The sequence below is a fragment of the Cuculus canorus genome, chromosome 7, assembly GCF_017976375.1.
Source record: "Cuculus canorus isolate bCucCan1 chromosome 7, bCucCan1.pri, whole genome shotgun sequence".
In the NCBI taxonomy this organism is placed as follows: Eukaryota; Metazoa; Chordata; class Aves; order Cuculiformes; family Cuculidae; genus Cuculus; species Cuculus canorus.
In genome coordinates this window covers 33,968,793-33,981,126 of record NC_071407.1, presented here as the reverse complement: position 1 = coordinate 33,981,126, position 12,334 = coordinate 33,968,793, and the positions used below count along the sequence as shown (strand labels likewise).

The 12,334-nt window shown below is 38.2% G+C and overlaps 1 protein-coding gene across 1 annotated transcript in view; it reads left to right on the top strand.

Annotated features, from left to right (window-relative positions):
* The window catches only part of CFAP46 (cilia and flagella associated protein 46), a 74,231-nt gene that overhangs the window by 54,127 nt on the left and 7,770 nt on the right, over nt 1-12,334 (top strand). Inside the window, exons 44-54 of the mRNA XM_054071769.1 lie at nt 147-314; nt 1,745-1,842; nt 2,521-2,600; nt 3,477-3,628; nt 5,468-5,589; nt 6,637-6,719; nt 7,027-7,191; nt 8,122-8,198; nt 9,328-9,388; nt 9,474-9,509; nt 11,406-11,508. Coding sequence (XP_053927744.1) covers nt 147-314; nt 1,745-1,842; nt 2,521-2,600; nt 3,477-3,628; nt 5,468-5,589; nt 6,637-6,719; nt 7,027-7,191; nt 8,122-8,198; nt 9,328-9,388; nt 9,474-9,509; nt 11,406-11,508 — 1,145 coding nt within the window. The remainder of the gene's footprint in view (nt 1-146; nt 315-1,744; nt 1,843-2,520; nt 2,601-3,476; nt 3,629-5,467; nt 5,590-6,636; nt 6,720-7,026; nt 7,192-8,121; nt 8,199-9,327; nt 9,389-9,473; nt 9,510-11,405; nt 11,509-12,334) is intronic.

Here is a 12,334-nt window from a genome sequence, read left to right as displayed (position 1 = left end):
AACACACTAGCAGACAAGCTTTTGCTAATCCATCTCACCTTTTAAGCACAAGACTTTTTCTTTAACATGTATAACACAATCATAGAGTATATATGTATTTATATTACTTTTGGGAGGGAGAATAAATAGATACAAAAATTTTGCAGAGCTGTTCAGCGTCTCTGATGATGAAGAGTATCCTTTCAACAGCTACATCTAACACCAGTAGCTCTCAGCTGGCGGCATTACTGAATCTTCAGAGTAATTTGAAGCAAAACAGAAACACAAGTGATCTTCTAAAAAACGTGGAACAGCAACTGACTGCTACTTCAATGGTAATTTTTTGAGATGTGCTACATATTAGGGGTTTATATGTATGTTATATAAGTACACACAGAGACATATTTACATATACGTACATATACACACATACTCAGATACGTATAATTTCAGTTATTCCTGGAATTAAATAATGTCTAATCTGTTTTCTTTGAACCCTATTAAGTTTTTTGTTTTCTTGATTTGAGTCCTGGGTTGACTTGGTCATGAATTGAAATACATTTGTGTTAGTATGGTGTGTACTGTCCTGGGGTTTTGTTTGTGCCAGGTTATCTGTGTGGCACCAGCCACGTAATTTCAGTCAGAAATGAGATTTTAAGGATGCAATTCCAGTTTGTCTTATAGTTACAATATGGTATAGCTGGATGTCAGAGTTGTGCTGTCTGCATGCTTACATCATTAATTTTATGTAAGTCTCTCCCAATCCAACCATTGTCAAGGATCTTTGCAGCAAAGACTTGTATCACCCTCTAGACAGCATCCAGTTTGAGATACTCAGGTCCCTGTGCAAGCGGTACCCTATGCAAAAGACCCTGATTGTTTTATTATTTTTTTTAACAAACACCTCTATCTATGGCCATCAACTAAATTGGGGTGTTGCAAACTGGATAGTTAAAGAAACCAACTAGGAAAATGTAATTAATGTGATTTGTAGTTCTGGAACAAATCATGGATAAACTTTCCTGGGAGATAAATACCCTGGTTTTTGGTTTAAGCTGATTGAGAACTGTTTATTCCTCAAATATCTGAGTGTAAAAGTGGGTAACAAAACTAAGATTGGAAGACCCTAGGTTAGAAATGAGAAAAAATAAAAACCATCAGCAAGTTAAATACAAAGGATTAGCTGTAGCTGGCAAGGTTTAAGCATTTACAAAATGTGGCAAGCAGAGATATGTATAGGATAAAAAAAATACATATTTGTAAGCTACTGTTCTTGGCTTTTCTTTATATGTACTGTATTATCTTCTTTAGCAGAAGGAATAGCATAATATTTTGTTTAGAAGCCACTGTTTTTGAGTTGCTGTCATTATCTGACTGGTAATACATATGCTAGCAGACAACAGTCATCAACACCCATCACAGAGTGGTTGAGGTTAGAAAAGACCTCTGATCTTGTCCAACCCCCCTGCTCAAGCAGGGCCACCTAAAGCTGGTTGCCCAAGACCATGTCCAGATGGCATCTGAGTGTCTCCAAGGATGGAGACTCCACAACCTCCCTGAGCAACCTATGCCAGTGCTCAATCACCCTCACAGTGAAAAAATGTTTCATGTCCTGGCATATGTGCTGAGTGTTTGTTTTGGCTTTTTTCCCCTCTTAATATTAGCGCTTTCTTTCCTAGAATTATTATCAGTTTTCTGATGAAAGAACTGAGATTGGAGTTTGTGAAATCTATGAAAATAATGCTGCTTTTGAATTATTTTACAGGCATGGAGAAACCTCTGCATTCCCGTTGAACATTTTAATATAATGGGTGAATTGCCATCTAATTTCTACATAATTATTCTCCACCATTCAGAAGACAGGTATAAAATTCCATCATTTCGGTTTAGCATTCTATTTGTTACAAACATCATCTTTCTTTACCTGTAAATAATCACTGTTTTTGTTTTTTATTGCCTTTTGCTTGTAATTTTGCTGGACTTGAATTGAAGGGTGGCAAACAAACTAATGTATAAATAAAACTGCCTGCAGCTCAAAGCTGTACGTTTTTCTGTACTTTTGATTTCCCTAATTACCTTTTAAATTTTGAGGGGCATCTTGAGAGGTTTCAGGCCATTCTTGGCATCCTAAATTCTGTTAGTTTCCAGCTCGTGTTGCTTATGCTCTTGAAAATGCTAGGATGGGTCATATTTAACTTTTTAGAGGCACAAATGATATTACTGCAGCCTAATTAGTGATTACTCATAAATTAAGCTATGACTATGAGTACTTTTACCGTTTGTGAAAAGTCTTAAATAATTGTCCTGGAACAAATAAAACTACAGTGCTGATAAACAGCAATGAAAGAACTTTTCCTCACAGCTTGTTGCAGATAGATCTTGCAGGTTTTGTACCCCAAGGTGGGGGAAAATATTGCATCTTGATAGTACTTTTGAGCGCTTTATATTAGAGGGTAATAATTACTCATTTAATAAATTTCCTTCATATAAACAAGTCTGAACTGTTACATAATCTACTCAGCAGTTTTCTGCTTTCTGTAGATCAAATTTGTACAGTTCCTTGATTGAAATGCCAAAAGGAAGTACTGCACAGGAGAAAGGAAAACCCTCTCAGCCAGCTGGTAAGTGCCTCTTACATTTAGGAGATAAAAATCATTGTACTGTTGGAATGGGTCCAGAGGAGCGCTATGCAGCTGATCCGAGGGCTGGAGCACCTCCCATGTGAGGACAGGCTGAGAGAGTTGGAGTTTTTCAGCCTGGAGAAGAGAAGGCTCCGAGGGGACCTTAGAGCGACCTTCCAGTACCTGAAGGGACTACAAGAAAGCGAGGACGGACTGTTTACAAAGGCTTGTAGTGACAGGGCTAAGGGCAATGGGTGTAAACGGGAGAGGGGTGGATTCAGACTAGACATAACGAGGAATTCCTTCACCGTGAGGGTGGTGAGGCCCTGGCCCAGGTTGCCCAGGGAAGCTGTGGTTGCCCCATCCCTGGAGGTGTTCCAGGCCAGGTTGGATGGGCCTTGGGCAGCCTGAGCCAGTGGGAGGTGTCCCTGCCCATCACAGGGGGTTGGAACTAGATGATCATTGAGGTCCCTTCCAACCCAAACTGTTCTATGCCTCTGATTCTGAGAAGGTTCGTCTCTTTCACTGTTGCAGCCAGTAACATTTTAAACCAATATTAAAATAATCATTACTTTTACTAGTACCAAAGGAAAGCAAATGCCTAAATATGTTTCATTATCAGATATAATGTATCTAGTCATGATTTATGGAATTTTTGTTAATATTTGAAGACGGAAATTTATATAGATGAGAAATTACAGACATTTTTCATTGTACATTTCTGTATATATTTTGTGCTAAATATATATAAACAGTTATTTCATTTTCAAAGAATACCATGCATTAAGAAACTGATGATCTCTGTACAATCGTTTCTTCAAGTACAAATGTGATATCTCAAAGAGTCTTAAGGTGATGTTATCCTCCTTTCAATAGTGCAAGCTAAAGTCTTTCGATTTCCTGTGAATCCTGATATGTTTTGTCTTTTGCTGGAAAAAGTGCGTCTTTACAAGCAGCAAAAGATGAAGAGTCATCTTAGACAGACTGTTGTTCAAAGCTCCCAAGAGCGTGTCTTCAAAACAGATGTGGTAATATATTTGATTACCTTATATTTGAAATAGAGTGAAAAATGTACTAAAAACCTATAATAAATGTTCTTTATATGGAATTTTCAGTTTATTCCCAGTATAACATCCCTCGTCTTCACAGTTGCTAAACACTGTGTACTCTGCCTCAATATTTAATCTTATTGTTACTCTTACTGTTTTCAGTGTCATTCAGCAGCTTTGAAACGTTCAGTAGTTTATCAGAATTGAAAGTTGATGCAATTGAGATCAATTTACTTGAAAATGTGCTGTACCCCTAAGATATGCATTTGCAAATTTACTTTTGCATTCATATCATATGAAAGCCCTAGCTGTCCCAAGAAAAAAAAGCAGGATCGTAGATCTCAACCCTTTAATTGAAACAAAACTATTTTAGCCAGAGGTTTATTACTGAATTGCAGCACAGAGATGTTTATTTGAAGGACACCCAATCTCTTTTGCACTATAACTGTTAATTTGGATGCAGTTAATCCAAATCTGTTAGCCACCAAGTTTTGCTGCAAGGACGCATCTCATTGGAATTCCAAGTTTGTAGTGATGAAACCTCTTAAACTGTAGATGATGAAAGTTTTCTGTTACTGCAGGAAGGCTCAGTTCTATCAGGATGTTGTTTTTCACAATCAGTGTAACATAAAGACACATGGGAGAAGCCTGTGAGTTTCATCAAAGTTCTCAGATGACAGAAAGTTTTCTTCATGGGAAATGTGCAAGTCAGCATCCTAATACTAATTTACTTTAATTTTGGTTTCATTAGATAAAATTTAGGTTTTTCAGTGTCAATCAAAATTCACTGTTAAATATAGCATATTAACAAAAGTTGATACAGATCTACTTCTATCATTGATAGAAAGCTAAATAATACAGATCATATTAAAATTTCTGTACAAGTTTTCATTGTTTTAATCGCACAGCTTTGCCACATCTGGTTCTTGAATTACAGTTCTGTTTTATTCATCGTGTTAGTTTCTTTCACTTCAAAGAGTGATTATTGCAGATTGTTGAAATGCTGTTCACTTTTTCTCTTGCCTGTGGCCAGCCTTTGTTGTAATGGCAAGTTAGGTGAAGATTGCCGTTGTTGCCCAAGTAAAGAAAAGGGTGATAAGATAGTGTCAAGTAGAACAGACAAAAAAACATGGCTTAGGTTTTTAAGCTGCATGTGCGTTACAACTTTCATCACAGCCTGCACTGAACCACACAAACAGCTTTGGGTGAGAAGTCCATTCATTAACACCAACACTTCAGCATTTACTTGAGCTCATTTTTCCAGGCAGTGTTTTCGTTTCTGTCTACATTGGCTTTTAGGAGCTTCAATTTTTAGTGTCATCTTCTCCTATGTGATTCTGTTCTCTCCTTATCTATAATATATTCTTCATTCTGTTTAGGTTTTTTTTCTGTAAGTTGGCTCCACTGATCTCGCCATACACTTTCATTTGCTTCTTTTATATAATCTTACAGTTCCTCTTTCCTTCTCAAAGTTGTCCTTTCACAATTTCTTCTCGTTATTTGGAGCACCACATTATTGTTCTTTTCTGCCCAACTTCCCTGCCTTTCCCCACTGAAATTGCAGAAATGTTTTCATCACTTAAGTAATAAATAATGACATCTTGTACTGATTCCTATGTTAGAATGTTTTGGAAAATGCTGAGAGGAATGATTTTTTGAAGTCAAGTAGTTTTGACGTTGACTTTCTCTGTTTATATTTTCCATTTTATGATGTTTCAAATTATTTGATTTAGCCTCTGATTTAACATAATACACCCCGCATCCTTGTCAAATAGCATTTTGTAAGTATTCTGTTTTTTGTTGCAATGTGTGTGATAGACTCCAACAGAGAAAATAGGTGGCAATGGACATGATCTGACATCAGATTTCTCTGAAATACTAGAAATGATGGAAGAATATCTGAAACCAGTGTTGTCACAGCTTGATTTTTCTGACACCAGGTAAGACATTTAGACTTGTTTTATCATAATTGTTTAAAACAGAATGATGACTGAAGTCTGACAAATATGGGAATGGTTTTAGCAAGAATAGACCCCGTTGACTGAACTTTTTACTTCTTGAAAGACAGTCTAAGCAGGGTAAGCAAGACTAAGAGGACCGAGCCATCTGATAGACTAATGACCATCTCTAAAAAGCACTGTTCTCCAGCTTAAGTTATTCAATATTGAGTTCAGGATAAAACATTGTAATTTATTATTAAGTTACATCGAAAAAATCAAAAGAAGCATAAAAGGAAGCGTGGACAGCAGGGCGAGGGAGGGGATTCTCTATTCCTCTCTTGTAAGACCTCACCTGGAGTATTGTGGCCGGTTCTGGAATCCTCAGCATGAGAAGGACATGGAGCTGTTGGAACGGGTCCAGAGAAGGGCTATGAACATGATCGGAGGGCTGGAGCACCTCCGATATGAGGACAGACTGAGAGAGTTGGGGTTTCTCAGCTTGGAGAAGGCTCCGAGGAGACCTTGGAGCGACCTTCCAGGGGCCTGAAGGGGCTACAAGAAAGCTGGAGGGGGACTGTTTACAAAGGCTTGTAGCGATAGGACAAGGGGCAGTGGGTATAAACTGGAGAGGGTCAGATTCAGACTAGACATGAGGAGGGATTTCTTCACCGTGAGAGTGGTGAGACACTGGTACAAGTTGCCCAGGGAAGCTGTGGCTGCCCCATCCCTGGAGGTGTTCCAGGCCAGGTTGGATGGGCCTTGGGCAGCCTGAGCCAGTGGGAGGTGTCCCTGCCCATGGCAGAGGGGTTGGAACTGGATGGGCTTTAAGGTCCCTTCCAACCCAAACTATTCTATGATTCTGTGATTCTATGATTATAACTAGTTATGGATGGGATTTCCAAAGGACAGGAATTCTGAAGGGAATACATCCTTTGTATAATTTTTTTTGCTGAGATTGAAGCAGTTTTGTCTAATTTTGGTGTGAAAACTTGTACTTCTTTAAGTATTAGTGCTGGTAATACTTTTCACTGTACTTCCTCTTCCCAGTAAACAGAGCACATCAGTTTCAGCACCTGAATCAGGAAAAAAAAAAGGGAAAGATAAGGACACCAAACACACTAGAATGCAGGGTATGCGCTCTCTTGAGTACAATATGTGTGCGTGTGTGTGTGTATGGACAGATCTCAATATCCTGTCATTTTAATTTCAGGGTTTTGGTAGCCAAGAAGAAAAAGTCTTTAGCAATGCTTTTGTCTGTTCATTTTCTATACTTTTTTAAAGAAGAGATTATTTGTATGCTGAATGGAGCTATCATTCTGCATGTATTTACAGTATTCCAAGCTATACAGACCTTAGACATTTTACATCTAACATCAATCATTTATGTACATACTGAGAACTACTAAATCTCCATGATATTCTGTGACATTCCTTCAGCTACACCCGTGGATTTAGGATTGTGCGTGGTATTACTAACAGATCTATTACTTATGGAATTGCCTTTGGAAGCTCTGAGTATCTTCAAAGAGGAAGGAATCAGTTCTGTATCCAGAGATTTTTCTCTCCAGATTCTCTACAATCGAGTACATCTGGCTGAACCAGGTACTAGTGGTTAAACATTCTTTGCATTAGCGTAATGATGCAGTGAACAAGATACTTAAAATTTAATTAATATGAATGATGTGTTATATTTTACTGGAATACAGCCACATGCAATAGGTTTCCAGTATTTTAGATGGAATAATTACAGCAGACTTATTTCAGTAACATGCAGACTGATTATAGTTGCAGTGCTAGCTAATTTAAAACAACTTCTGGCTATTAAAGATTTGTGTAAAACTCAGTGGGGTCTAAATTGAGTTGCAAAGTTTTGGTTATACAAGTATGGTCATACATAAAAGCTGTTTTCAGCTGCACTGGAAAAAATAAAATAAAAATTGAGACTTCTGTTAGTTTTGTTTAGCATTAGTGCAAGGCTTCGCTCAAAATATAAAATGTAAAAAACTTAATCAATGAGGTACTTCCTCTCTCTGTAGCTAAGATTACTTAAAGGACTTGAGTCAATCCAGGAGTTCTTGTGCTATGCATGAGCAAAATCAGATCCCACAACCTTTGTGGACCTCTTTCATTACTGCAGACACTTGCACCCTATATAAACTCTTGAGTGAAATGAGTTTGTTAAGTCGGGTAGTTGGCCAGTTGGTAAACTTGGCTTTATGGCATCTTGAAATGATGCTTGGAAAGTGCTTTGGTAATCACTGTTCAACTCTTGCTCTAAATCTGCAGTGTAATGAGGTGTTTGTATGTTGAAGGAATCACCTCTCTTATTTGTTTTCCACTTTTAGCCATTATTTTTTGGCAAGAGGGTTTGTGGAATGTCCTTGACTTGTTCTGATGTGAAATTAATTTTTATTTTTCTAGTTTAATCTGCTATTATTACATCATAACAAATATAAGTAGTCCTTCAAGAAAGCTGTATGTTCTAAAACTGCCTATATGTTTTTTTTAAAAAATGTTCTTTTCAATCCACAGAGACTGAAGTCAAAACAGATGTCAAAATGTCTAAAGAAACAAAATCAAAAGCTCATCAGAAAAAGAATATTAAAATGGTGACGTTTCCCAATATTTTTAAGTAAACTCAGTAGGAGTAACTCTTCTTTTTGTGTAAAAACTATTAAAGAACTATAAGCAGCTTGCATTGAAGCTCATTACATATGCTAGAATTCTGAAGTGGAATAAGTGTCACATAAGCCAATAAGAATTTTTCTTCCTGTTGATTTTTGCAGTAATGGCAAAAGAATTGTTTCTCTGAAAAACCATGTTCTCTGTGCAAATGTGACATATTTCACAATGCACTAAGGCAGCTGTTTAAAGTTACTAAAATACTTCCCCCAACAACATAGTAGATTTTATACAGTTTATGCACCATTTTTATAAATATATATGTGTGTATGCATATATATCTGCATGTGTACTGTATGTAGAGGCATTGAAGGTAATGCAGAATAGCTCATGCTTTTAGTTTTCATTGGTCTCAGCCCAGCGGTCCAGCCTGTTCAGATCCCTTTGCAGAGCCTTCCCACCCTCCAGCAGATCCACACTTCCACCCAGCTTAGTGTCATCTGCAAACTTGCTGAGGGTGCACTCAATGCCTTCATCCAGGTCATTGATAAAGACATTGAACAGAGCTGGACCCAGTACTGAGCCCTGAGGAACTCCACTTGTGACTGGCCTCCAGCTGGAGTTAACTCCGTTGACCACCACTCTCTGGGCCCGGCCATCCAACAGTTTTCAACCCAGGAGAGCGTGCGCCTGTCCAGGCCAGAAGCTGACAGTTTCCTAAGCAGAATGCCGTGAGAAACTGTGTCAAAGGCTTTACTGAAGTCCAAGAAGACTACAGCCGCAGCCTTTCCCCATCCAGTAGTCGAGTCACTTTGTCATAGAAGGTGATCAGGTTAGTTTGGCAAGACGTGCCTTTCCTGAACCCATGTTGACTGGGCCTCATCACCTGGTTCTCTTGCATGTGCTTCGTAATAGCACTCAAGATCACTTGTTCCGTGACTTTCCCCAGCACTGAGGTCAGACTGACAGGCCTGTAGTTCCCTGGATCCTCCCTGCAACCCTTCTTGAAGATTTCAGACATCTTTTTGTTAGTTGTGTGACACACATAATGCAATACTGTTAATAATTGATTGAGACTTTTGCATGTAATAGAGTATATATTCTTTTTAATTGTAGACACCAGTTAATCCTGATTTACCCTCTAATTGCTTGCCTGTTGATACTCATAATTTTAAATGTATCCTTTCACAAACTAAGTGTATCTGTTAAACTTTCAGGTTTTGTTGTTTATGTTGCGTTGTTTACCCTTAACTGTTTATCAGATATTGTGGACCCCTATAATGAAGGAAGCGAGGCAGGTAATATAATTTAAACAATCTTTTCTCCACAAACTAGCCGTGGGATTTAGAATTTTTTGTAATAGAAAATGAAGTCAACACTGCTTATCACCTGTCAAATGGTGCATCGTTGAAACAGTACAACCTTTCATGTTCAGGAAGGAAATTAGATTGTCTTATTATTTCTTTCATATCACTAAATGTTGACCTAAGATTGCCAAGGATACACTTGATTAACCTTTCTTGCTATGTAATCCAATTAAAAACATGCTTACTTTCAGGGACTTGTTACAGCATCTTTAATTTTTCAAACATATACCGCTAAGATACAACGTGAGTAGTGTGGGGAGGGATACAGGTTACTTGAAAGGATATGGTGCTTTGTATAATTTGCTTGTACAATCTTCGTTGTAAAAGCAGTTTGCTTGAAAGCCATGAACGGGCTTAGAACAAATGGAACTGAATGGGAGTGGACTGGGACAGGAACAGTTGGACTGTCCACACCTGTACAGCAATTCCAAAGCTAGAGACCCTAAATAAAGAATGTGGAACACATAAAGTTTTGGAGTCCTTTGAAAGGTGAACAGTACCATGATAGACACAACTAGCTCTGTAAGGGTATTTGAGAGGGTTCGTTTTTCCTTTTGGAATGTATTTATCAAGACTGTAAGTATTTCCTCTATTAGAATAGCTTAGAATAGCAGAGTATTTTCAGTTGGAAGGGACCTACAATGATCCAGTCCAACTGTGTGACCATGTCGGGGCTGACCAAAAGCTAAACCATGTCATTAACGACATTCTCTAAATGCCTTTTAAATGCTGGCAAGCCTAGGATATTGACCACCTCTCCAGGAAGCCTGTTCCAGGGTTTGACCACCCTCTTGGGAAAGAAATACTTCAAAATGCCCAGTGTTAATTTCCCTTGATGCAGCTTTGAACCATTCCCACACCTTTTGTCCCTAGATTCCAGGGAGAAGAGCTCAGCCTCTCCCTCTCCCCATCCCCTTCTCAGGAAGCTGCAGGGAGCAAAGAGATTGTCCCTCAACTTCCTTCTCTCCAATCAAGACAAACCCAGAGTCCTCAGCTGCTCTGCAGATGATGTGCCTGCCAGCCCTCTCACCACCTTTGTTGTCCTCCTCTGGATATATTAATCCAATTGGACACAAACAATTTAATAATACAATTTTATCTCACTTTTTCTCTGCAATAGTTTAACTGATTCACATTCATTAACAAACTTGCATGTATATCAAGCACCAAAAATTGTTTTAATGGAAGTTTTTAATTGAGATAGTTAGTTAATTTAAACTCAATACAGAAGGAGCTACTTAATTATCAGTAACATAACAGAGTAGTTTCTCCTTCACAGCAGATGAAAATAAAACACTGTCTACCGTGTGCTGAATATCTGGCTCTAGGGTGTATCTTTAATTTACAGCAGTAAAAAAAAAAAGAAAATGAATTATCATTAAATACACAACATCCTTGGAGAGCAGAGGTGGGTTTGGAATCCTTTCTGAAATCAGGGCTCATTTATTTTCTCCATTTACTTCAGGCCTCTCTGAGCCTCTGGAACAGAACTCTATGAGCAGTGCTGATGTTTTCAACTCTTTACACTTTTCTCGGGGTATCTAGAATTTATTCTTTGTGCTTTTAATGTCTTTAACCTGTCTACTGAATAATCCTAATCAGCTGTAAAATATACCTTTCAAATACTAGTTGCAAACTCTTTTACTCGGAAAACATCACAGTTGCTGGTTTTAAAAAGCTGGACTTAGGTTTCAAAAAACTTAAGATTTAATGATGGCTAAAATCTCCCTAAATATTATATTGTAATTGTAAAATTATTGAAATTAAGGTTGTTGAGCATCCTTTGTAGCATGTTAAGGTACTAACGATGAATTTCTATTGTTACAGAAGCCTTAAGTCCTTCTCAAAAAATAAAAGAACTGCTAGAAAAATACCGTGACCTATTTACACCACAGTGGGAAGGAGTTATTGGCAATGTACGGACTCCAAGGTTTGTAATATTCCATCTGCTTTTATGTTTTATCCGTGTTTCCTTTTTAAAATTGTGCCTATTCCCAGAGTCATAAAATAGGGTGACATTTTGATGGCAACAGGGTTGCTGTGTGTGTAGGTAAACAAATTTTGACAAAATGTCTACTGGTGCAGTCTTTGATGAATGTTCTAACTATACGTGAGCATAAATATAAATTCTGGCTTTGTTCTTAACTGCTTCTAAATCCAAGTATTAAAAATGATAACATCTCCGTGACGTTGAGTCAGCTGTAAGATCGGAGCACAGATTTCCGAAGCAAACTAGTGAAGGTACATCTTGGAGTTTAAAATTCCTAACATCTTTTGGTGAAATTAATACCATTTTATGGAGTTTATTCATAAACACACTTCATTCTTTACAGAAGTACTTTACTTTTAAGATCATAGAAATAGAGGCACAAAAGGGACCTCAAGAGGTCAGGCAGTGACCAACGCTATGCTCCACAAGAACCCACTATGGAAGAGGAATTGAGTGCTGCTAAATCTTGCCTCTCACTCAAACCTGAAAGCAGTCTGAGAGGTGGATCCACATGGCTGCACTCACAGACCCAGTCAAATTCTTTGGAGTCTGCAGACAACATTCCCTTGGGCTTAGCTTCCAAGCCCAATTTTCTCGGCCACAAACCAAGATTCACAGTCCACCAGGAAACCAATGACCTGGCCAGAGTCTAGGATAACAGGGTTGAGTTGACATTGCCAGCTGCACCCATGCACATGTGCCGTCTCTCCCCGCAGTCATATGAATTCTGTTTTCCCCAAGCTACATGCTCCCGTACCTGAGACAT